Source organism: Doryrhamphus excisus, chromosome 15, assembly GCF_030265055.1.
Source record: "Doryrhamphus excisus isolate RoL2022-K1 chromosome 15, RoL_Dexc_1.0, whole genome shotgun sequence".
Taxonomy (NCBI): domain Eukaryota; kingdom Metazoa; phylum Chordata; class Actinopteri; order Syngnathiformes; family Syngnathidae; genus Doryrhamphus; species Doryrhamphus excisus.
In genome coordinates this window covers 11,053,648-11,080,731 of record NC_080480.1, presented here as the reverse complement: position 1 = coordinate 11,080,731, position 27,084 = coordinate 11,053,648, and the positions used below count along the sequence as shown (strand labels likewise).

The 27,084-nt window shown below is 40.9% G+C and overlaps 1 protein-coding gene across 2 annotated transcripts; it reads left to right on the top strand.

Annotated features, from left to right (window-relative positions):
• Positions 1-27,084, top strand: LOC131103228 (brain-specific angiogenesis inhibitor 1-associated protein 2-like protein 1). 2 transcript variants are annotated; one of them, XM_058049337.1, is made up of 15 exons: positions 1-186; positions 291-354; positions 3,373-3,448; positions 3,565-3,651; positions 10,314-10,375; positions 12,726-12,797; positions 15,809-15,943; positions 19,736-19,888; positions 20,059-20,214; positions 21,393-21,510; positions 21,597-21,813; positions 23,571-23,630; positions 23,931-24,183; positions 26,408-26,454; positions 26,534-27,084. In XM_058049337.1, exons 2-15 carry the CDS (start codon positions 304-306, stop codon positions 26,604-26,606), a joined length of 1,560 nt encoding a protein of 519 aa, XP_057905320.1. In that variant the 5' UTR covers positions 1-186; positions 291-303; the 3' UTR covers positions 26,607-27,084. The 2 variants fall into 2 exon arrangements, with proteins under 2 accessions (XP_057905320.1, XP_057905319.1); XM_058049336.1 differs by having other exon boundaries at positions 1-354.

Below are 27,084 nucleotides of genomic sequence, written 5' to 3'. Positions count from 1 at the left end.
CGTTTTCTTACCTCCCTTGAACTCACCACCTACAACAAGTTTGACAGCAGTTTCTTTTCTCGGCGTAGCAACACCCCGCTGGACTTTATTTGCTCCTTTGGACATAATTTTTTTATTGAGATTTTATATTTTACTTCATGGACGTGTCTCTGCTCTCATGCTGGCTATGAGGACGTGTATGTGACCGTAGGTTTGGTCACTTCTCCCCCCCTTCTCTTGTTGTTGACTCAGGGTGGACCTCTTGATACGTTGGTGTTGTTTTTCTCCTTGTCCATCTGTGTTTAAAAAAGGGAGGATTTAAAGATGTCGAGGAGTGCGGAGGAGGTGAACAAGCTCACTGAAAGTACATACAAGGTGGGTACTTGGAAGCTGGGAGTACAACAGGTGCGCACACTTGCTTAAACCCACTCATGTGTCCACAAAGGGTTCAACTCCTGTATGGAATTTAGATGTAATGGCATACTGAATACAATTTTTCTTGGTTGCCTGTAGTGTAAATAATATATGCTTAGTGGTCCCACTGTGTGCGGGTTACATGCTATTCCTTGCCAAAATGCTAGCACAGGAGAAGCTCATCCTTATAAGTTCTTTGAGACATAGGAACATTTTCGCTCACTGCTTTTGCTTTTAATCATTTCCTGTAATTTGGGTTTGGGTGTGTGAGCTTTTACGTCCATGCATGGATACAAACGTATTTACCAATTGACATAATTACAGAGATAAGCTGTAACATTCTTCCTGGAACAAATGAATCAAGCAGAAACTCCTCCCGCCAGTTATTTATGATATCTGCCACCACAGAATCACTTTAAATTAGCCCCCAAACTCAAAGCTGGATTGGATTGATTGGGCACATGCAGGTAGACATATATATTGTATGCAATTGCTCCTCCCACCAGTTATCAGTGATAAAAGCCACCTTCCATATTCATAAGCCCCTTGGCCCTCATGTGTTTAAATATATGGCCCCCAATTTAGTTGAATAACCCTGCTCTCGATACTTAAAACGCCCTATCCAAAGGTGGAAATTTACTAGCATGCAGAGTTACCAAGACACTAATTTCGACAGTCTTTGGAACGTCACTCCATTCACTACAGTCTGCCATGATGTGACAGCTGTAATATACAGTCCTCCCTTGCCACTTGGCGGTTCAAATTTCACAACTTCTCAGGTTTTCACAAATATCCTTCCATCCATTTTCTGTAACGCTTATAATCACTACGGTCAGGAGCCTACCCCAGCTGTCTTCGAGCGAAAGTCAGGGGTACACCCTGGACTGGTCGCCAGCCTATTGCAGTTTTTAGTAATATATGAATTAATCAATCGTACTCTTTCATGGTTTAATATGGCCTATTAGTGGTAAATACAGGGTCAGGCAAAATGATCTGACACATTTGTAGGTTAAATAAAAGGCAAATAAAGTAAAGAAACAAAAATGTGTTTTTATATTTGAAAAGTACATCTAATGCCATTCTGTTTCATTATGTTTTAAAAATTAAATCAGTTCTGGTGGTGCGAGGTCGGCCGGTTGATTTTTGTTTCAATGCAGGTCCAGGTAACCCATAACAAGATGGTGTTTGGAGCTGGTACGGGACCATGTCTACCAAGATTGAAGTGCAAACGGAACGCTCGTTGTGTTGCGGTTACAGATTCGTTTGTTTTGATAAACGTTTCCACAATGAAAGCGCGATGCTCACCAGTCCAATTCATGGCAGCAACTGAAAAAGAAATGAAAAACAATGGCATTATAATGAAACAACGCAAAATGGCATTATATGTACTTTTTGAAAATGAAAACACTTTTTTGTTTCTTTATTTTATTTGCCTTTTATTTAACCTACAAATGTGTCAGATCATTTTGCCTGATCCTGTGTGTGTGTGTGTGTGTGTGTGTGTGTATACGTACATACATACACACATACATATATGTACATACAGACACACATAGCTTACCGCAACATGACACGGCAGTCCAGGCACAGTGAGGGGGAACTGCCGCTATACCTATGGAGTCTAAAATCAATATAGCGGAATGAACGTAACACTTTGATATTTTTCTTAGTTAAGATGCCAAACTAAATAAGACAAATAATCTGCCAAATAATCAAGACATTTTGTGTACCCTTTCTGTTTCCATTCAAATTGTATTTCTCACGATAATATTTCTGATAATGTTTTTTCATTAATATCACAAGAAGTTCCAACACCCTCCCGCCCAATGAACAATTGTTCATCACCATTGGAGTAATATTGCCTTCAACTTTCTGTATTTCCAGAGGATACAACAACTGAACAGGTCTTAGTGCAGACCTGGAAAATGGGTGTCCAAAGTGAAACTAACTTCATCACGGTATACCACCAACATGTGGGTGGCGGGAGTTGAGTTGATTACCTCACCTAGCATGTTGGTTTGTATGAATGTGATGAGGCCCGATCTCGTGGCGGAAGCCAATACAGTGGATTGGCCGCTGATCCTGAAAATCGGGTCAAGACATCCCTATAAGTTTTGTTTGAATTAAGTATTTTCAAGCATAAAAATGGCAAAATAAACTTAAGTCAATCAAGATGCATTCAGAAACAAATACATATACTAGCCAATCAAGACACATTCAGAGACATTGCAAATGATATGTAGTATTTTCCTCTGGTCACTATGTGTCAGTAATGCTGCTCAAATGTTCGGTGAGACACACAAACACCAGACTTGATTACCGGAACAACAACCTTTTATTGTAGGTATGAATGATCTCACAATAGGCACAATAACTCCTGATAAAAATCCAAACACAGGCTACTGTTCTGGCTGTTACCCAAGTCATGCTAAATTCAGCTCTGGGCCCCCAACATCACTTCCTGTTCACCCGGCACTCATTTCTCTTAGCGAACACGTTTATACCGACACACACACACACACACGCACAAGTTTTTATTATGTATGCTATATTGGTGAATATGAGTGTAAAGGTGACTATAGGGCTGTTAGTTCATGTCTAGAGGTCTCTAATCTTAAAACTTGTATTCAGAAGGTAGCAAACAGGTTTTCTATGCTCTGAAAATATTGGAATATAATTTAGCTATCTTACTTTGCAGGAGAATTAACTGCAATAAAAGAGGGATTACTGTAATTTTTTTAATTATATTTCAGATTAAAAAAAAGGTCCTGCGGTGTATTTTGCAGTTTATCGACACGTTTATGGGCACCCCATTTCATTAGCAAAGTAGTCGGGCCTGATTCTCCTAAGCATGTGCACCACTTAACATTATTAATACCTATCGAATATGACTTAAATGACAAAATTTGTAACCTTCCAAAATATGAGCTAAACAACAATGAAACGTGTCTCTCTTTTCTCTCATGTCCGATCACTCAGAATGTGATGGAACAGTTCAACCCAGGTCTCAGGAACCTGGTCAACCTGGGCAAGAACTACGAGAAATCTGTAGCTGGTGAGCAAATGGACTCTTGAAAATTACTTACCAGCACTATTAAGACTATTATACAGTAAAACGCATGTATGTATGTATCTTAATAAATAATGATGATAATGTTTTCATTTACCCAGCAATGGCCTTGGCAGGAAGATTGTATTTTGACGCCATGGCTAAAATTGGGGAGAATGCAGCGGTGTCTCCTGTGTCCAGGGAATTAGGTATGTTTCCATGTGCTTTAATGCTCGACTTATACTGTCTTTAAAAGTTGTTTGCATCATTTGGGTCTCGTCAATGTATATTAGTAATTGCTGTATTGCTCATGCATGAATAGATTCACTTGGGTTACCTTCACAAGGAAGTCGATCTAATGTCAACAATAGTAAAGGTGCTAGTGTCGTTATCGAGCCGTTTCACATTTAGTTGAACTTGCAGAGTGAATCTCAAGTTTGGGGGAAAAAAAAGGAATGTGGCATCCAATACTGTTCCACTTCAGTCATGTAGTTGCTGGTAACAAGATTGCAGTTTCTATCTAACTTGTAGTACAGTAGTCTCGAGTCCTGTGCTTTCACACTTGTTGTGTCGCTAATACAACTTTGTAATGGAACCACAATGTTTTGTCAGGTCAATGATATCTGCTAACTTACTGTCACCAGTGGAACACTTTGATTTAACCACTGTATGTTTCTCAGTTCCCCTGCCGATACGGAGAAAACTGCTAATTAAATTGAGCGGCACACGCAATGGGAGGAGGCAGCGGGGGTGTCAGCCTCCTGGCACATCCACAGGGATGCATCACCCAAGGAATGAATCATTCACCACACTTAAATAGTGTTTATACATGTTACCTGAAAGGAGACGCATTATGCTATTGTGTTAACAGACTAAGGTCCGATCCAGGCTTTTATTTTTTAGGGAGTTGAAAAGTTGTCGTCGACACTTTGCCAGATTAGTCAACAGTTGCATCCAGACAGGAACAACTCATACGCAAGGCATATCTATAAGGTTGGGCACCGTTTGAATTTGGATGATTCATGTTCTGAAACAAATTCTTTGTTGTGATTCCGACTCTTTGTTTCTATTTTGGTTCCAAACGATTCTTGATTCTGTTCTGATGCTTTATACAGGCTTGTCTAACTTCTCCATGAATTGTTTACTTCCACTTTTTATCAACTTTACTATGAATTTCTTACAGGGCTATTTTCAAGACTGTTCATAAATATCATAACATTTAACTTGAATATACACAAATGTTATGAAATCTAGGAATTGAAATAAGTGGACGACATCATCGTTTTCATTCCGTTTTCAAAAAACACTGTTGCAAGGCACCCAGAAGACTTGTTTCTATGTGGATGTCCCCTAAAACAGCTCCTAGCTATTATAATATCATGGTTCATGGTTCATGTCATTAATCCATCTAGAAGGTCTGACTCAAACCGAAATACATTTTAATGCAAATCCAATTCATCTGTTCTGGACACCTATATACATATGTTAACAGAAATAGTTTTACAATTACAAAACAATAGGACTCACGTGGTGTGTTATTAATAAGACATGTGCTAATCGGGAAATGTATGCGAACCAAGGCAACATTTAATGTTGTAGGACATTAATGTTGATAATGTTGTAGGACTGTCTTGGTTAACAAGTCTCTTAAAGATTCACCGATCCTCGATCCTCTGGATTGGCAGATCAGGGTAGTGCTCCCCTTTTCATTTTTTTTTTTGGTCCCCCTTTTCAAAATGAGTGACTGGAGGGTGAATCTTAACTACAGGAGGATCACACTCCTCAGCCTCCCTGGGATAGTCTATTCCAGAGTGCTGGCTCGAACGGTACGAAATTTTCAACATAAACCGAAAAACACACTAACCGGGGCGTACAGTAACTGAGGTGCCACTTTGCATGCTTCAAAATGGATCAAAAATATCAGCACACTTAAAACCTTCTTTAAGCAGCCCTGTTCAGAGCAGCTAGTTTTGGGGGTGCTGTTCAGTCCAGTCAGACTGTAGGGCCCTTTAGGGGCGAGGGAATGAGGAAGCGGTTGAAGGGAGAAGTAGCGTGAGCAACATAAAGCCTATCTATGTATCCTAAAACACAATGCAGATCTGCTTAGCTTCTGCCTTTGACATGACAGTGTCAAGCAACATTGTAGTTGTTTGCCACTAAAGAAAATGTCGGATCTCCGCTGGCCTCCTACAGTGAGTAGATTACAAAAGTCAAAAAGTGATCTCTCGGAAAAGTGCTAAACCGAAATCAAACCGAAATCCCCTCCATTTGTAACAATTACAATTCAAAAATCCTGAATTTTTGGATGCAAACAAATAGTAGATTATGGTTGGATCTTATCTGGACAGTTTCATATATGAAACTGACTCGTGGATGCACTCCGCTAACATGTAGGAGACACAGACAAAGCCATCGGCTTTCACAACATATCTGACTCATTAAGTGTGATTATGTGGCGTGAACATAAATCACCAACTGTCTTGTTTACTATCATGCAATAGACCTGTCAACAGAAATGCTTGTTTGCTGTTTGGTGCAGCAAATCCCTGTAATTAACTAGAATATGACACAATTTCTACACCGCATCAAAGAATCATGAATGAAGCGCTCTGTACAGGAGAATAGAAAGTCTTGTTGCTTCCAAGCCTGCTCATGGATGCACTGAGTGCATCCCTGTTAGAAACCTGAGCAGCAGTGACGCGGAGCGGACCAGAAACAGGATACTCTTGAGAGATACTGGAGGACCGGTGTACCTTGTCCTCTTGCTGTCTTCGTTTAATTCCTTTGCTTAGCCCCTCCTCTGCCAAAAACACCTCCAAAAACCTCTCAAGGTTTTTTTTTATACATGCTGTAACCATGTAGTAACAGGTAAATTCATGATAACATATGTATTACATGTTACCTGTTACAGGCTTGTACTGGCTGGTAGCAAGTCGGTGTGGTGTGGTAAGGTACTAATACGCCAGTAATACTGTTTTTTTTGTTTTGTTTTGTGTTTTTGATTTAGGACTGTTCCGTTTGGATGCTGCAGTCTTGTTTGTCACTGTTGTTATGGGAATTGTTGCTGCTGCTGTTTTTGTCTCTTTTGCCCCCCACCCCAGTTTTTTTTCTTCTTTTCTGTGTTTCTTCTTGCTCCGGTCCGGTCGCTCCAAATGCGCATAACAAAAACATCAAATAATGGCAAATAAAATTTCATGGTACAGGGAAGTTGTAGCTCACACCTTTCCTGACACAGAGCAAATCTGTTTAGCATGTAAGGCCTTTAGATCAACTAAACTATCTGCCCCAATGGCTGGACGGGACAAAATAAAACAAAAAACAAAAAAACGTAACACTGTTAATAATAATAATAACAATGTCGCTGTAGCTTGGTTAATATGCAAGTCAAATTATATGTAAATGGACCGTTGTTGGCGCTGAAGACGGCTGACTTTACGCATTCTTAACTGTCATCCAAGTGTAAAAAGAAGTGATCCGCTGTCGCGGGATCTGATGATGCGTAAGAGATGTGATCACACAGCTCACTTTATGGAGTACATTCATTCCATTGTCAGCCTGTTGTTTTAGCTATATTGCTAAAGACAAATGCATATACCGTGTATACCGCCACATCTGCCAAATAAAATGATGGAGGCTCAACCTCTTGGCAGTTTCTGTGACTTCAGCTGCATTTAGAGGTTTTATTTTTAGGTTAACAGATTTTTAATCAAAACCCTACAACCCTAATCTCCCAGAAAAGCTTTCCTTCATGGACATGCATGAGAAGAAAAAAAACAACCCTAAGATTACTTTGTCCTTTCATGGTCCTTGTCCATTCGGATGGCTTTCTTTACATAATCCCAGCTTGTTTGCATTGTGCGTCAGGTGGCTCTCACTCATGCCAGGATTATTTTACCAACAGTCAAAACTGTGGAAGGACTGTGGGCTGCTTTGCATGCTACCGGCACAATGTTGTTTTGAAAATCAGCCTAAAGGTGGGAGTTATTTCTGTGTGTTAGCCCATGGATGTGATATACTGTATATACTATCTCGCCAACTCGGTACATCCTTCACATTTCAGCAACCACTTTCTCATAACTTCTGAGGGGACACTACTATTGTATATATACATTTAACTCAGACATAACTCTTGTGTTGCCTGTTGTTTAGAAAATAATTATTACAATACATCAAAGTTTCTTTTCAAAAGTATTGCAGTGCTTTTCAAAGCAGCCTCACCAAAACCGTTATCGGAAGTGCTTGCTGTGTCTAGACATAATACCAAACCCCATGCATTGGCAAACAGAACCTTTTCCTCCGGCCTTATCTCGGTTTGGTTTGTTGGCATATGGCAGCAGATATTGACATCATGAAACACACACAGCTCTCACACCTGGCTCAACACCCGCTGCTTGGCAACATTCTGCAAAGGCTGTGACAACAATAAATAAACAAATGAGTGGGGAGAATAAAAGGACATTTGGTTCACGGTGAAGTCACTCTAAACCAAGCCTACATTCCTTTCATTTATTGTCTCAATGGTGGTGCTATAACATAAGGTGGTACAGAAATTATGGCGAAAGGCGTTCAAGGCTCCTCCCACGCTAACGGCAAACACAAAGATTACAATTTGTATCCAAAGTTCCTGTATTTCATCAGTGTTATCTGTGTAGCAGAAATTGTCTGTGTATTTTGAAAGCAGCACATCAATAATGGTTCCCACTGCAAATCATTTTGCAGGATTGCAATGACAACTAATATCACAGACGCTCAATAAAACCATGACATCCATGTGAGGGTTTTGTATTTTTTAATATCCAGGGTGGAAAAAATCAATCAAGGAAAGACCAAATGTTATCCAAGATTCATTGCATCATCACTATAACTCAATAACTCTAGAATTTCCATTTCACCTACGACCAAACACTTAAAAAATATATGTACAATAAAAGATCTTTGTAAAGGTCTCTGCAGCTTTGGAGAATGTGGAAAATATACAGAATGCTGAAACGCTTAAGCACTGTAAAGGTTTTCCACCCCGATGAAACCACATCTGGGCATAGGTAGAACTGACTAGCACCACCTGTGGCTGAACATGTCACTCCTTCCATCAGAAAGTGTTTATGGCGCTATGACCTTGGTTTCTATAGCAACTTTCTGTACATCTGCCCAGAAAATGCACTCACTTGTCATTGGTCAGACTTGTGAGTCTTTATGCTTCCATCCTAAGTGTGAAGAAAACAGAGCTCACTTTATTAGTCTGTGCACATTCAAGCAACAGAAAAGAGAATTCCACCAAAGAGGTCTTGCATTAATGCTCCACTGCTCCCTCCATGACTAATAGTCATCTGTGAAGTGTTAAAAAATGGTGTCTGTCAAGTGTAAACACACAAACACTTATCCAGACTCCATACAATATGTTTGAAACAGACTCAAGTCAGCTGGCATGCCATCTGGCTGTGGGTACTTTCAGGGTAATGTTCTTGGAGGCTTTACTGTTTTAATAGGTATGTAATAGTTCCTCACGTTTAATTGTGTTTGACTCAATGTATTTGAGTTGCACTTTTTCGGAATTCACTCACAATCCTTATGTGAAACATGAACATATATGTGCCTTATAACACGATAAAACTAGTTAATTTCAGCTAGCTTACAATGCTGTCATTGGGATACACCTATTTCCACTATGAAGCCCTGTAAAAAAAAAAAACGCTAATGTAATAGTTGCAGTATCTTGCCATTTTTATGATTCACATACTTATGCTAGTTTTGTCAACAACAGCAGCGGCGACAACACCTCTGTGTTCCAGCACATGACATGTGCTCCAGGCGAGCATCGTGTTGAGTCTTTGTAGCGAAATTGAGAGCTAGGTATCCACTCTTAGACCGCACATTGGACGAGTGGTTGGTGGTTAGCACATAGGCCATACAGTCATAGGCCATACAGTCATAGGCCATACCGCTTGGCATCTCTGTGTGGAGTTTGCATGTTCTAGCCATGTGTGAATGGTTGTTGTGAATGGTTGTTTGTCTATATTTGCCCTGTGATTGGCTGGCGACCAGTCTAGGGTGTACCCCAACTCTCACCCAAAGACAGCTCCAACTTACCTGCGACCCTAGTGAGTTTAAGCGGCATAGAAAATGGATGATATCGACTCTTCTGTCTGTGAATGACGCTGAGGCGAGCGGTCAGCGAGGCGCCTTGTTAGTTATTTAGTGTCAATGTGCCAAGAAGAAGTTTTAGTAGTGTTTTAAATTGACAAAATATGGCAAGATACTGTATGTTATCAGATTTTTTCCAGGTCTTCATCATTGAAATAGGTGTATCCCATTGACAGCATTGCTGAAGCTAGCTGAAATTAACTAATTTTCTGGTGTTATAATGCACAGTAACTGCAAAGAAATATGTGTTCATGTTTCCCAAATGGATTGTGAATGATGGACAAAATTCCCTAGATCCCCTTTAAATAGCTCTTTTTAATTCTGTAGTAGTGCAAAGTTCAACACAGGAATTTTAATGAGTAGCTTTAAACTTGCATGCCTCATAATCCTAAAATGATCATTTTAGCGAAACACACGCAGAGATGTCAATTGGCAACGTGTGGCCACCTGTCTAAGCTCCTTTTGATTAGCTGAACAGTTGGTGGTCCAGTTTTTCCGGTTCAGGCGCATGCATTTTATTTCCTTTTCCTTTTAAACACAACAATTCTTTTGTAATGTAATCAGAAACTAGTGGCATTTGACTCGCCTGAGGTTGAAATAAACAAGGAATTATTTCGCATCATTGTGTTATCAGTGTTTCTTTCAAAGCCATTTGAAAGACGAAATGATTGTTTACTGCTTCTCTGCCATTCACACATCGTAATCCGCTCTCATTTTCTCTTCTGGGCAGGGATGGTGCTGATGGGGATCTCAGAAGTCCACAGAAAAGTTATTTTTGAGTTGGAGGACAATGTGAGTGCATTTTTTGTTTCCTGAAAATTCCATTCCTACTTAATTACTGTCTTAGTGATTGCCTCGCCCACTGCCACCCTCACTCTCTATAAAACCTTGTGTTCACAAAATATTACCCAAAGCCTCATTTCACTAAGCTCCATTTATCGGATCATTAGTCATAGCCCCACCCTGTTTCCGTGCGGTCCACCCCCAACTCTTGCAGGGGAGACGTGGACTGAGGAGGAGAAAGATAAGTTTTATGTTGCATGAGTACCTGATAAGCTACTGACTGTCTGTAAATGTCATGTCTCGGTCTTTACAGTGAGTCTCATAAACGTGCTTAAGATGACCCTTCCTGTAAATCACTGAAGTTGGCCAGTTATCTTCGAAAAGTTGGTCTCTGAAAGAAATAAGCCACAAACAATCCTCTGTTAAAAGCAGCTTTCAAAAACATCTTATGATGTAGACTGAACATGAATGCATTGAACACATCAGTCAGAACGAACAAACAAAAACAATGGAGGAGGGAGAGGGTCTCCTGTATTTACATCTGCATATGTGGCTAACAGTAACAAGTCATATTTTATTCAAAAGGAGACTGAGGGCAGCAAGAAAAGGATCCGCTGCAGCAAAGTGGAGACTGTGGCGTGTCCTACTGCAGCATCCACAGATAAGATAAGACACAGAAACAGCTACCGTTAGTCTTTTTCAGTTGCGTTCAAATGCATGGCGTCATACCGAATAGTGTTTTGTTGACCTATAAGTAATGATGGGGCCAAATGTTAGAAATAGTCCGATCAGGGTTTTATGCTTCCAATTCCAATACCGATAAGCCAGGACTGAATTCGTCCGATACTGATACTGACTACATGGATAAGTTATACATACGTTTTTACATTCATTTATTATGACCGCTATTGGCTGGATGTGCTGTATAAATCAGAAAAGTCAGGACAATTCCAAGATCCCATGACAGTAGGGGACCCAAAAGATATGTATGTAATTACTAATACATTTAGTAATTAATTAATTACTTGCAGGGGCAACATGATTTTTTTTTTAATGGGACGCAGGCTGCAACCCTGCTACTGGCTATATGATTTGAAGAAAAAACACCTTAATTTAGACCAAAACGTATTTTACTTACTTTCTGAAGACATCATATATCACAATTTTCAGAGGGAAAATTCATCCATCCTTTTTCTATGCCGCTTATCTTCACTAGGGTCGCCGGTATGCTAGAGCTTCTCCCAGCTGTCTTTGGGGCAAGAGGCGAGTCGCCAGCCAATCACAGGGCACATATAGACAAACAACCATTCACACTCACATTCATACCTATGGACAATTGGGAGTCGCCAATTAACCTAGCATGTTTTTGGAATGTGGGAGGAAACCGGAGAAAACCCACGCATGCAACATGCAAACTCCACACAGAGATGCCCAAACGGAGAGTCGAACCCAGGCATGTGTTAGCAGTGAGGTACACACAGCAGGCATGTCTGTGATCACTTGTGATCTGCGTTGCCGGTGTTTTATCAGCATATGTCCATCACTCCTTTCTGTTTTACGTAATTCTGATCATTGGCCGATCGATCAAAGCATCCCAAATACTACGATGCTGACTGAATTAATTTCTTGGGTAATGTCTTAAAAGCACATCAACTTTAAATTCTCGGGATGTGTTCATAAATTATTCCAAGCAATGCCTCCACCATCAGAAGGCTCAGCTTGATTTCAGCCCAAAGCATCTTATGTTTGTTTCTTCAAACCAAACCCTCACTTAGTTCCTCCTCGTCAAATGCAAAACACAGGCCAAAAGTTGTGAGGACTTCCTTTGAGACATTGTTGCTTGCCGCATCAGTGAGTGGGCTGACTTGTTAATGGACTCCAGTTGGTGAGTCACAGCATCCACTTACGTCACAGAAACTGATGGTGGACACAACCGGATATCAGAGGTTGGCATCCTTGTGTACAAAGATCTTGGCAATCATCTATGTATGTATGGTTAACAAGAGGGTACCGATGCTTCATATGGGTGCCGATGGTGCATCGTAGGAAAGTGGCTGTGATTGCAGCTTTGCCGCCTTCACACTAATGAGCGAAAGCTGCATCTGAAGAGGAAGAGGGAGAAGTCTGTGGGCATTCCCACGCTTTGTTCTGACTCATTCAAAAGAGCAACCTTGAACCGAACGCTCACCCCCGCACACATGCACCAATACAATCTAAATGTATTTCTCTTATTTAACACTTATCTTATGTTTTACCCTCTTACTAGTCACTGACAGGTGTTTTATCCTGCTGTCACAGTTTCTAACTGCCCGTGTGTCTTCTTTCCCTCTTTTTCATCCCTCCTCTACGCCACCTGAAGTTTAAAAGATTCCACAGGGAGATTATAGGAGAGCTGGAGAGAAAAACCGACATGGATGTCAAATACATGACAGTGAGTAGTACTAGTGTGTGTGTGTGTGTGTGTGTGTGTGTGTGTGTGTGTGCACGTGTGTGCGCATGTGTACCTGTATGTGTTTGTGAATACTATAAACCACATCACAGACAAAGCTAAGAACTGTGCTTAGAAAGTCCAAATCAAGTCCAAGTAAGAAATGTACATCATTCCCTCATTTCTGTAACCATTTTATTCAATTGCAAACAGTTCATTTTGCACTGTTGGATTTAAAACATATGGTTTGGCAGTGAGAACACAAAAGAATGAGTAAGCAATGTATTGCAAAAAACAACAACCATTCAAATTAAATGGGCTGTGTTAGTTGATAAAGTCAGGTTCTGTCAGGTATTCACACCTCTTCTTCATGTTAATGATAATGGTAATGGTTTTATTTCATTTGAACATGCATCAGATTACAATTGAGTGCATCACATAATCAGTTCACAGTTCCACATGTCCAAAAGGAGTAGGAAGAAGCAAAGCTTATTAAATCCTACCCCTCCATCTGGTACTTTTACAATCAGTAACTGTTACATTTGTTTACTTCCTGCTTTCCATAATACAGTTTACTTTTACAATCAGTAACTGTTTCATTTGTTCACTTCCTGCTTTCCATAATACAGGTTAAGGTTTTGTTTAGTTTTTTTGTTACCTTGTATCAAAGTACAAGGTGATATGACCATAAAATTACATAATGTGCACCATAGTAACTGTCAATCTAGTGATATGTATAGCACATCATGACTGGTTCAAGACTCTTCATCCTTGTATTTAGCAAACCTCAACTGCTTGTATTGTTTCTTGAATTGGCTCATCGTTGTGCATTGTTTGAGGTTCTTACTCAATCCATTCCATAGTTTGATTCCACATACTGAAATGCTATGGCTTTTTAACGTTGTCCTATGTTAAAAAGCCATAGCGTTTCATGCCAAAGGCAAAAAATGCTTTCTTGTCTTTGAACACGGTTGGATTGTTGATCTGCATAAGCAAGGCTTCTTGCAGCGTGCCATTGCTGCTGAAGTTGGACGCTTTTGTGCTTCTGAAAACATCCTGAAGGTTATGGAACAAAAAATCGCAATTGCAAAGTGTGAAATACGCAAACCTGGGATTTCAAGAGGTGGGAAGGAAGAGGCTGCATTTAACAGGACAAACCTGATACGACACCTCAAAAACAAACACCCGACACAATAGAGCCAGTTTACCAAGGCAACCCAGCCAAGGACGAGTCAACCCATGGTTACATGCCTGCCGGGTATTAATATTTACTGTTGCTCTGAAGCCCAAATAATTTATTTAATTTATTACTTTATTGTTCAAGCTACCTCACCAGGCTCCACGAATCAGCAGGCCACTGTGTCATCCAGGCTACTTTATATATACGGTATCAACTTGTGTTCAGTTTGCTGCACATTTTGGGGCCAGATTCTTATACAGTATGTAAGTTTCACATTTCGTCTCACAGCAACTTTGGTGCGTCAAAGACAGCCAAATGAAGTGCAAAATCTCCCACAAAATAACATAAACATTTATTCATTAATTCAATCATTTTTTACCGCTTATACTCACGAGGGTCGCGAGGGTGCTGGAGCCTATCCCAGCTGTCTTCGGGCGAGAGGCGGGGTACACCCTGGACTAGTCATCAGCCAATCACAGGGCACATATAGACAAACAAGCATTCACACTTACATTCATACCTATGGACAATTTGGAGTCACCAATTAACCTAGCATGTTTTTGGAATGTGGGAGGAAACCAGAGTAGCCGGAGAAAACCCACGCATGCACGGGGAGAACATGCAAACTCCACACAGAGATTCCAGAGGGTGGAATCAAACTCAGGTTGCCTAGCTGTGTGGCCTGTACGCTAACCACTAGCACACCGTGCAGCCATAACATAAACAGTGACGCATAGAGATGTAAAAATTGTAGGCTTTATAATGTGTATAATGTATAATGGTATAATATTTGCTGTGCTTTTTACCTGTAAATAAAATGTTTAGCTTAATTAACGGATGCGCATCATGTCAAGCCGCACCTTTGTTTTTTTTAATGGCAGAAGAATAGTGTAATGTCCCCACACCGTCACACTGAGTCTTGACGCTCTTTTGTAACACATCAACAGTGCAATTCCAACGTCATACTGTATATGTATCTCCAACTCAAATACACATCTCTGGTCCTCCTCAGAATGACACTTCCTCATTGTCACTTGACTACTGCAAGATGCATTCAAGAACACTCCAAAAATCACTATAATATCTTTATTATGTGTGGTTTAAATAAACAAAGACAAAGAACAACATAAGTGGATATTCATATCGCTCACTAGAATTTTTTGCATTTAAGTATGCTCGGAAATCCCTCAAAATGCATCTACACTCAAAACATTAACTTAAATGACTTGGTGTCTTTGAATGCAACTATTCTTGGCACATAAAAACAGGTTAAAATGTGATTCAAATGTTAATGTTTAATTGTAAAAACAGTAAAAATGCGCAGTTTTCCCACATGCCCATGGTGATTAATCATAATTATTTAATTTGAAAGCTGAAAAAAATGTACAACTGTGATATTCAGATATTTTTTTAAACCAAAAATCTGCAAATTTGAGGCGGAATTCTGACTTGTGAGTGTGTGGAGTTCCACTGTACTCACTCTGGATGAATGAATGAATGAATGACACGGACATCTGAGTCATTTGCTGAATTACTCAGTGCTTTAATCGTGGTTATAATTAATGCATATTAAAATTGCTACACGCATAAAAGAATGGATCTGTTTACTTTGCGGTGCACCAGCCATGTTTTTGGCTGAAGTTTCTTTAAGTTTCTGATTCGAGGGGAATTCTCGTGTCCAAACCCCGAAAGGTAATATGTGGTTTAGAGTAATTATCAGCAATCTGCTCAAACAACACTGCCCAGAATCGTGCTAGTGCTTAATTCTTGATGCATAAGAAGAATCTGGCAAACGTTCAGTACACCGTGGATCTTTCATTCCCTTTCATTCCAGGCCACATTTAAGAGGTACCAGATGGAGCACAAGATGAAGCAAGACTCTTTGGATAAATCCCTTGCAGAACTGAAGAAGCTGAGGAGAAAGAGCCAAGGCAAGAATGCCAACAAGTATGAGAACAAAGAGAGCGAGGTGAGACGGATGCAGACACGCCTGCGGACACCCGACACACTCATGGTTATTCATATTTGCCAAGCTATAATTACGCATTCAGACACCTGAGCCACATCATGTTCAAATTGGTGTGGCAGTATTTGGGAACAAAAGGTAGATCATATAAGCGTTTGGTCTGGCCCCGCCTCTCACCTGAAGTCAACTGGAATTGGCCGCAGCTCATTTGTGACATTGCATAGTTGAAGCAGTAGGAAATGAATCAATATTTGCACATAATTGCGACCACTGCAGTGATGTTCTGCATAGGTTTCGAAAGGTTCAGCGCTTATGTAACCTTGTAAGATTCAATCGATTGACTCTGGTCGCCTGTTGACCTGGTTAGATGCGTGAGAGTTTGAGAGTTGTACGTGTTCAGTACTACTGCAGCTTGTTGGGTTGAATGACCTCACTGACACAAACACGATAGAGGAAGCAGAGACGACTACAGAAAGCAATATGGATCATGTTGGATATTTAGTTTCTTCTCTTTCTTACATACCATTAACAGACTGCCACAGGTTGCCCATAGCAACAGGCTCGTTGTAATGTTGACAGGTGAAGAGGCTTTGTTTTTAAACGACAGATAATGGCTATTCCTGATGAAATGGCATTTCACGCACCTCCATTTTTCCCTCACCCGCTTAATTATGGAATTATGCCGCCCACCTTTCATAGTTGTGAAGGTATCTTGTCTTTATTGGCATGAAACACAAGTGAGCAATCCTCCAACCTGGTGAAATTAATTACGTACTTAAAGTTATGTGATAAACGGGATGTTTTTTTGCACATATAATGTCACATTAAGCCAGTTGGCAAAGTGTGCTACTAGAAATTACATGCATCAATACAGTGTAGGTTCCTAAAGTGGGGTACGCCAAATGTCACCTCATGTGTAGTGCAGGGAGTACAGTCTTATAGTATGAGCAAATAAGTCAGTATGATGATCATGTTGTGCATTAAAAGTGTTTCATCTTGAAAGTTGCCTGTTAGCTCTGTGCTGGTGGCAAGTCTGCAATTTTATTTGGTGTTTGTTTATGTGCAAATGTCCATTTAGTAGGGGTGTCACGATTAAATTGTGATGAGGAGGGAAAAAAATGTTTCACAATAATAAATAAATTTATCACAAAAATGAGTTGGATAATTTTGCCAGTGTCCATATATTACCATGTGCATGTGTAGGAGGCTATAAATGTTATATGCGGAATTATACATTTTAAGAGGACTGGAGACGTTAGCTTTAGCCATGCACCTGATGAATAAACACGGCAACTCTCTATTGTTGCCTGTCTGTTTTCCTTGCCTTTAGCCTCTATGCAGGCAGGGCGATGGCTCTCTGGCTCTTTGTATAGGTTTCAGCACCTAGACAAAAATGGTGTGCTTTCACAGAGACTAGTTCAATACATCATAAAAGAAATGCTGCTCTTTAATAAAGTTGAAAAGCCAGCATATCAAGAAATGATGAAAATGTTTATAGACGGTTAAAACTTTATAGACTGAAAGATGACATATTAAAAGAAATATTGCATGAATTTGATATGTTATAATATATTATGATATGACATATGACTTCAGGTCAAATGTCTGATTCTGTATTTGACATCAGTGCTCGTCTGTTTTTAAAGATCTCCTGCAAAATTCCGAGTTAATGAGCATTAACGTTAATGACAGGAGCCATCTGCTGTTATTAGGGAATGACTACAAAAGCAGTGGGCACAGATCTTTGGTATTTTTTTTCGTTCCTACATGCTGTATGACAGTACAGCTCTGCAGTGTTTTTTTGACGGAATAGAGAGCACTCTTCAGTTTTTAAGGATCTACTGCAAAAATGCAAGTCAATGATCCTCTAGGAGCCCACTGCTATTTTTTGAAGGAACTTTTCTTAGTTGCTCTTTAAAAACCCAGGACAGGATAATTTGCTGTTTAAGAATCTGCTGAAAAAATGTTACTGAAGAGTCTATGTAAGACGCTAGTGAACAATCCTGGTGTGCTTTGCTATTTTTAGGAAATCCCTGTAAATGACATGAGTGTGATGGTGTTTTTAGGAATGTGCTGCAAAAAGGCTGCTCGCACCTCAGTTTTGAGCTGAATATGCCGGCCAGTGTGTTCGCAAGCTGCAACTTGATTAAAGCTGCTCCAAATAAAAAAAAAAGCAAACACCTGTTCAGCTGAGACTTTATTATTATGAGGTGTTATTAGGTGTTCACCACCAATATACTGTATGAAGAAGGTGTTATTAGAGCAAAGATGTCTAATACATTGAGGCTGCTGGCTACATGGTTGACTCATTCGATACCAGACATTTTTCAAAAGACGAGCCCTTAAGTACCGGCTATTTTAGACGATTTTGTCAGATTTTTTTATGGTGCACAGGATATTGCGCTCTATGGCCATATAATAATTGAACCTACCGAAAGAAAGATTAGGTTCTCATCTTTCTACCTTTTTCCATTCTTTAGTAATCAGCAGTAGACAGAGTATATGTGTGTGAATAAGCCAAAATGACCAAAATGGAAGAGTGAGGTTACAGGGAGAAGAGATACAGAAGGTGGGAAATTTTAAGTACTTGGTGTCAGTTCAGAACAGTTCAGAACAATGGAGATTGTGAAAGGGCAGGCAAGATGGAATGTGAATGTGTGATAGAAGAGTTTCAGCTAAAATGAAAGGAAAGGTATCCAAAACTGTGGTGAGACCAGCCATGTTGTTTGGTCTAGAGACAGTGCCACTGAGGAAAAGACAGGAAGCAGAACTGGAGGTAGCAGAGATGAGGATGCTGAGATTCACATTGGGAGTGACCTGGATGGATAGGATCAGGAAGGAGTACATCAGAGAGACATCACATGTTGAAGGCCCTTAAAGAGGCCAGACTGAGATGGTTGGGACATGTCCAGAGGAGGGATAATGAATATATTGGTAGAAGGATGCTGCGTTTAGAGCTGCCAGGTCGGAGGCGTAGAGGAAGACCAAAGAGGAGGTTTATGGATGTAGTGAAGGAGGACATGAGGGTAGTTGGTGTGAGAGAGACAGATGCAGAAGACAGGGTTGGATGGAGGAGATTGATTTGCTGTGGCGACCCCTGAAGGGAAAAGCCCAAAGAGAAAGAGTAATCAGCAGTAGAATATAGGTAATTTTCAGGAAAATATCAGTTCCCAACTAGAAACGGGAGAAACTGCTTTTTGTGAAATACATTTCAAGCATAACTTTTACTTTGACACAATTTGTTTTGCTTTTGTGTCAGCTCAAATATTGAAACAGCACAAAAAAAGGTTATTTTGCATCAAAATAACTATTTACAAATATAACACATGAACTATAAGTATAAATACATCTTTGGTTTTGAATGACATGCTATACAGGTAGAACAAAAAGACAAAGCCCATCTGCACTATTGTGTATGTGCACATACATACGTACATCCGAACACAGGTCCTATAAGTGTCACCTGCTGTCTTCGATAACACACTGTGTCCTGTGTCTGTGTTGCCCCCTTTGTCCGTCCTTTCACTAGCGCGATCATCCTGTCCAAAAACTCCTCTGCTAGAGCGAGATTACAACGTTAAAGAAAGAAACCTCAGTCCTTTCAAATCACTTCATCTTGAGTGCTTAGGTAATTGCTTTTCAGACCTTATGGGCAGCAAGATAAGACAACGTGAGGATCCATTGTCACTTGTAAGATGGTGCAGAAGAAGAAGCTTTTTACTCAAGATGTGTGATTGTGAAGTACGTAGGATTTCTTTGTGACGCACCTGTGAATGCATGTTTATGTGTCCTCAGTGCGTGGAGACGCTAACAAACCGCCAAATGGACATGCAGCTGTTCATCGCGGACGGCTGCAAAGAGGCTCTGCTGGAGGAGAAAAGACGCTTCTGTTTCCTGGTGGACAAACACTGCATGTTTTCCTATCAGATTGCATCGTTTCATGACAAGGTTACATCACATACCTGCTGTCATTATAAAATGTTGCAATGTGGCTGCTAGCACTTGACTGACTGAACACTCCTTTCTTCTGTCTTCTTAATGCCAAATGAAAGATGTTAGAATATTACGATTAGAATATTATGACCCCCCCCCATAATGATGCAACTTTTCCTTCATAGGCCAGAGACACTCTGATGGCGAGGATTAACAGCTGGCAGGACCAGTGCAACGATGCCACAGACATGCCTGAAAGCATCTTGACCATGATCGAGGGACTCCGCACGCCCATTTCCATAACGCCGCTGCCCTCTCCCACCCCTTCGCGGCATAGCTTGGTAACTTTTTCACCCCTCACATTTCAGCAAACATTGACCAATGCTATACAACTACAATACTATACTAATGAAACTTGGATATACTGTACAGTAGTCAGTGCAGCTTGTATAGCAGTAAGGATAAGGACAATACCTATACTGCAGCCATGAATATGGACTATTGACAGATCGTGACATCCCTAATAGCAGTATAGATTTAGTATTCACTGAGTCTCAATCCCACCCTCGGCCATCTCTGTGTGGATTTTTCATGTTCTACCCGTGCATGCGTGGGTTTTCTCCGGGGACTCCGGTTTTCTCCCACATTCCAAAAACATGCTAGGTTAATTGGCGACTCCAAATTGTCCATAGATATGAATGTGAGTGTGAATGGTTGTTTGTCTATATGTGCCCTGTGATTGGCTGGCGACCAGTCCAGGGTGTACCCCGCCTCTCGCCCGAAGACAGCTGGGATAGGCTCCAGCACCCCCCGCGACCCTCGTGAGGATTAGCGGTAGAAAATGAATGAAATGAGTCAACACATTATTGTCTAAGTATCTAGCGTCACTGTCTGGGGCTCCATGAGTGAATTTCGACATGTACTTTAACAGTGTGAAGCAGAGCATGAACCCCTCCCAAACATTTTACGAACCCAAACCAACCTCTTGCTGAGGAAGCTAAAGGTGGAAGTGACGGATCGGACAAAATTAGTTTGAACCCCAATTGAGTACTCATGGGGCATCTTCAAGCGAACGTAAGGAACAACCACCAGCTCCACGAACGATGTCATCATGGAGGAGTGGAAGCTGTGCAGCTTTGTTGATTAAGGCAATGCTGGATAACAATGGCACAAGTTGCATTCAACTTTCATTCATATTGCATTCATATAATTAAAGGGGTGTACTCACTTTGGTGAGGTCAAATTATTTGAGAATTGCCTTTAGAATACATTGTGGTGATGTAAAAGTACGACCATAATGGTAATGATTTAATTTTATTTGAACATGCATCAGGTTACAATGGAATCAGTTCACCGTTCCACATGTCCAATAATCGCCTGCATAGTTTACTCCTGTTAAACAATTCTACATAACTTTTAGCTTCTGATGCTACAAAGCTGTAACTGCTACTTTTTTGTGATTCATTGTAGTTAATTAATTTGTGAGCTAACATGTGCGTCATTGTGTGTTTTGTCACAGAACATCATGGCTCCTCCACCTGCTCCATCTCAGAAGGCCCATATCAGCCCTCTGGTGAATATGTTCACTCCTGAGAACAAAACGACCGGCGTCAGCACGACTAGCAACAACAACACAGGTAGTACACATATTCTACCAGTGAACTGTCATTGTTATTTTGTTTTTTTTCATTCATCGATGAATTCACCCCCGCTCCTTTGCCAGAGCATGAGAGCAATGGAGAGAACAATCTGGCCAGGTCAGTGTCTGTGGCCACGGGCCTGAACAACGTCGTGAAGAGGCAGCGTGTGCGCACCATCTTCCCCCACACGGCGGGCAACAACAACACCCTGCTCAGCTTTGACGAGGGTGACGTCATCATTCTGCTCATACCGGAAGAGAAAGATGGCTGGATGTACGGCGAAATGGAGAAGAATGGAAAGTGAGTGATCTAGATGTTTGAGTAGATAAGGAAGTAATGAATGACCTGAATATGGGAAGTGCAGAGTGGACTGAGGCACCAGCTGCTGTCCCCATATTCTCCCTGGTTTAAATGTGGCTTTAATCCAACAGCCTTCAAAATGTTTTTGAAAATGAATCTTTCGTCAGGTCTGATCCGTATTGCCATTCGGGGAGATTATTACTGTGAAGAGGGGGGGGGGTGATCAAGATTTGAAAGAATTCATTTCCTACGATGCTATTGTGCTTATCAGAGCGCACCTTCTGAGGGTTTGTCTTGCAGATAGACATTGTGATCTCTCGCTGCGTTGCTCCTTTGTCATCAGCTCTGATACTGTAACCGGGCAACTCAACACAAACATGCAATGAGAAAGTAATCTTCAAAAGACACATGCATTCTAAACACATTGGAGACTTTTTAAAGGCCACGGCCTTGACGACCAGCGCCATTTTTTTAATGTACCCAACAGCTGCAAAGTCTCAATAATAGTGGGCATGAGAACATGTGTTTGCAGTGGAAAACTCCCTTATAAGTCAACAGAGGCTACTATTAACATGGCTGTAAATCGATGGGGGTGTATTTTCATGTTGTGTGCAAATATTGACACAAGGAGTACAGGAAAAATGAAAGAGTGAATAATGGTGACAAAGCTATATGATTTATAACAAGGAGAATTTGCGGTTACCATGGTGACCCCACATCGCTTACAGTACTGATTTAAGTGTCCCGGGTAGCTTGATAAACATCAAGAAAAAACATCCTTAACTTTCTCAACTTGTCGACAGATTTGAAAACAGTATGGAGTATAGAATAGAATAGAATAGAATAGAATAGAATAGAATAGAATAGAATAGAATAGAATAGAATAGAATAGAATAGAATAGAATAGTATGGAGTGATCAGAAAGGATAAAAAATGAGGTATCCAGTTGGTGGTAGAAGCCCCATGTGTATTTTATTCTCTCAGGGATGCTCACTGGCCCACACTTTAAAAAGCCTTGAGCTATACAAGTAGTGTCCAAAGTTGCGTCCGGGGACCATTTCCTGCCCGCAGCTTATTTTTAATTGGCCCGCTGCACATTGTAGAAATAAAATTTAAAGGAAAAAAAACAGCAAACATTTGAAAAAAAATAGAGTTAATGGTAATGGTTTTATTTCATTTGAACATGCATCAGATTACAATTGAATGCATCACATAATCAGTTCACAGTTCCACATGTCCAAAAGGAGTAGGAAGAAGCAAAGCTTATTAAATCCTACCCCTCCATCTGGAATATTTACAATCAGTAACTGTTACATTTGTTCACTTCCTGCTTTCCTAATATAGTTTTATTTATTTATTTATTTATTTTGTCACGTACCAAAGTATGAGGTGATATGACCATCCAATGACATAAGGGGTACCATAGTAACTGTCAATATAGTGATATGTATAGCACATCATGACTGGTTCAAGACTCTTCATCCTTGTATTTAGCAAACATCAACTGCTTGTATTGTTTCTTGAATTGGCTCATCGTTGTGCATTGTTTGAGGGTCAAACAATAAAGGGTAAAGTTTTTATTTAGACTTTTTACAAAATGTAAAAATATAAATCCAAATATGAACGTGGCCCCCCGTGTCAGTATTGATTTTCAGTATGCGACCACCCCCCAGATTCATACTATTGCTGGACCAGCTAGCTTGCTGCACACTTTGTGTATGGATGAGATTGATCATTTCTATTTTGCTTTCTTCTAGGAGGGGCTGGTTCCCTTCGTCATACTGCCGTGCTTTCTCTGAGCCCCTTGTGAACAACAAGTAAGGAGACTCCAGCTCACACACACACAAGCTAACAGGTTTCACATTACATGCTGCTACATTGTTCCCTATTAGAGTGATAAGATACCTTACCCCGTCGGGGGGGGGGGGGGGGGGGCTCTCCCTTTCCGTAACCTTTGATTCCTATTGTCCTGAGTCACATTCCACTTGGAGCCTCCGCCAAAAGAGCAGGGATGATGTTTTATAGTGCTTTACCAAACACGGTGGTGGTGGTTGATGACATTGGATGCATAAAAAAAGCAAAAAATGATCAGCCTCCACTTCATGCCCTTCGTGCAGCGTCTCGGTTGCCCCGTACCGCAGCAGAAGCGTGGTCAACCTGCACCACCAGGACACGGAAACAGATGAGGCGACCATGATCCTCCCCCCAGAGGATTATTGTGACAGCCCGCGGCGCGGCGGCGGCGTCAAGACCAACCCGCCCTCTACAACAACCATCACAAACAGCAGCGTCATCAGCAGCAATAATCACCACTCCCAGCATTCCCCCACTCCCTCCGCCATCTCCTCTTCCTCATCGGATCACCACACGGTCAGTCACAGTGAGCGGGGGAGTTGGCTTCATTGTATTTTTGGGATATGTGCATGTAAATATGGTTTAAACACGGTAGTTTTCAGCGCAGTCGCAGCCTCTGTTCTAATAGACGTGATGTTCTCATTCATAGTCTGTGTGGTGGTCTTGGCTACCATACATACAACAGTAGACCTGGCATCTGTAAAGCTAAAGGGTAGGACGGAGTTTACACAGAACATACATCATTTTATGTGACAATCAGCACCACTGTTTAGATCCAGTTATTACCTGGTGAGAGATATTTGCATTCCTGCTCTAACAGCATGTTATTGTCACTGCCTACATTTTACAAGCAGGCGGTGCTACACAGGAAGTACTCGACTAGCTTCACACTACATTACCCACAAAGCATTGCACACACTAGCATAGCAATCCAGCAATTCTTAAAGGGGACTTATAATGCTCATTTTCGGTGCTTTGTATTGTGTTGTCGACTCCTATAGAGCAGCTACACACGATAACCCACACAGAAAGCTTTCTAGATCGTCCAGATTCTGCACCTATTTCTTCAGTATTGAAATTGACTTCCTGCTCAACTGGTCTTTTTAATTTACTCCAAACCCGGCCCACTCTGCTGTGATTGGTCACTAAGCACTCCCGAGGACTTCCGGATACATAGCTCTGCGTTCCCTGTAGTTCTCTGTAGTTCTATAAACTTCTGTGAATACTGGACATAATACAGTGGGACCTTAGTTCATGTCATTAATGTCATCAAGATAGCATTTTACAGGTTCTTAACCAACTTCCTGGGTTTATTTCTCCTTGTAAGGGAAAGAACCCTACTGGTTTGGAATAATTGCCGTTTTGTAGTAGCTGGTGTCTAAAGCCAGGTCAGAACCGGTTGTGGAAGTTATAAGTTCGGTTGACAGGACGCCATAATATTCCCCTCATCTGTCTGTTTTGAGGAGCACATAAAGGCGAGTATCATTCAGCATGTGCGTTGTTTTGTTCCTCGTTAATTGAACGTTGCCCGGTTACAGTACAGGTGCAGAAAGCACCTGTGACTCTTGACTAAGCGTTTTTACTTGTCGAAAGGTTTAATTGTCCATAGGCTGATAGATAGTAAGTGTCGGGGGGGTGTCTGCTCCCTGTCTCCTCACCAACATTGTGATAGGCTTGAGCACACGTTCTTCTACTTATATAGCCACAAACAGCATAGGTGATGCTAAAATCACATACTAAAACATAATTAATGTTATCGTGTATCCTGGAAAAAAATCACATATTCTAGAGGTCCTGGATGCAAGCTCCCAAAATAATCTGTGAGGGATACCCCCCCACCAAAGAGCTTATATTGTAAGATGTGCAGCTTGTCGGTGGGATTTGGGCCTTTTCCAGTTTCTGTGTAATTTGTAGTGTTTATGTTTATCTATAGACTATGCCATGAACCAATTAAAAAAACAAGCAGTCATCCACAAATGGGCCCCCAGACCGCACTTTTGACACCCAAGCTCTCATCATATGCTTGAAGTTTTATTGGCTATCTATGAAGAAATTAAATGGAATACAATACAAAAATCCACAACAGAGGTGCTTGGGACTACCTTTTTGTTTTGCGGGTAAAGGAGAAAGCAGGAAGAGGCGGGGGGGTGTGGTTACGCTGGAATGCACCGTCACCATGCAAAAAATGCACCCTCACTGGTTTGGTGATTCATGTCAAGAAAGATGAGCACTTATTAGAAAGTATGACACACAGAGAAACAATCATTTGTCAGCTTCTACTTGATGGGTTCAGGAGTACACTTGGGGACCACAAACATCAGCTTCTCCGTCCTCTGCTGCCACCTTGTGGACAGTACATAATACTCCATGTACCAGACAGACTATTCATTTCTTGTATATGTCATGATAGTAGACTTAGGGGACAGATGTTGCTCTACTTTCACTGCAGTTGTTTTAAAATAGGATTGAATGAAAAATTACATATCATGTGTTGCAATACCCGCTTATTATTATTATTTATTTTTTACTAACCTGAATTCATAGGTTGTGACGCCATCTTGCACAACCAGACTTTCAAGATTCCACATGCTGCCATCATGTGATGTGATGTGACGCCACGTATTGTCTTTCCCACAGACTCTAGCACAAAATGTGTTGGTTTTTTTTTTTAAATGTGCACAGCTGATGTTCACACAATTCTTACGTGACATGTCATGTGACCTTTGTTTCCCCTCCACAGACGAATCAGCCTAACGGCATCTCAAGACCCACACCTGCCTACCTGGCGTAAGTACAGTTTTATCAACTGTCTTTACACACACACACACACACACACATTCATCGATCACTCCTCTGTGTCGCCCAGTGGGGGGAACCCGTTCTCCACAGTACGACTGCGCCCCACCGTCACCAACGACCGCTCAGCACCGGTTATCTGATCTCCGGTCCTGCCCGCACCGCTTCGTTGGTGTGAGCTGTCACATGGAAGTATTCACACCATCCCTAAATATTTCTACGTGTTGTTTGTGCTGGTGATCACTGAAAATGGCCACATTCCAAACATCTTTGTTGTTATGGTCACCTTCAGAGCAACTCTTGGGGTTTTTGTTGCCATTCTCTGTGATTCATCCACAACGTTAGATAGAGGCCCACTAAGGTTCACTTGTTATTGACACTGTCTTTAATGTGCAGTGGTACGCAATGTGTGTTCTTGTCCAAACACACACACAACCTTTTAACAGTTTGTTTAGACGGAGAAGGACTTTGCCTTGATGACTGTTTAAAAGTGAATGTTGCATGTGCAGCGACATGATCGTCATTACAATGAGGTTAGTGTTTTTATTGTTTTTATTTTTTTCTTGGATGACACACTGTAGAATTTCATCATGTATGAAAAATAAAGTTTTATTTCTTCAA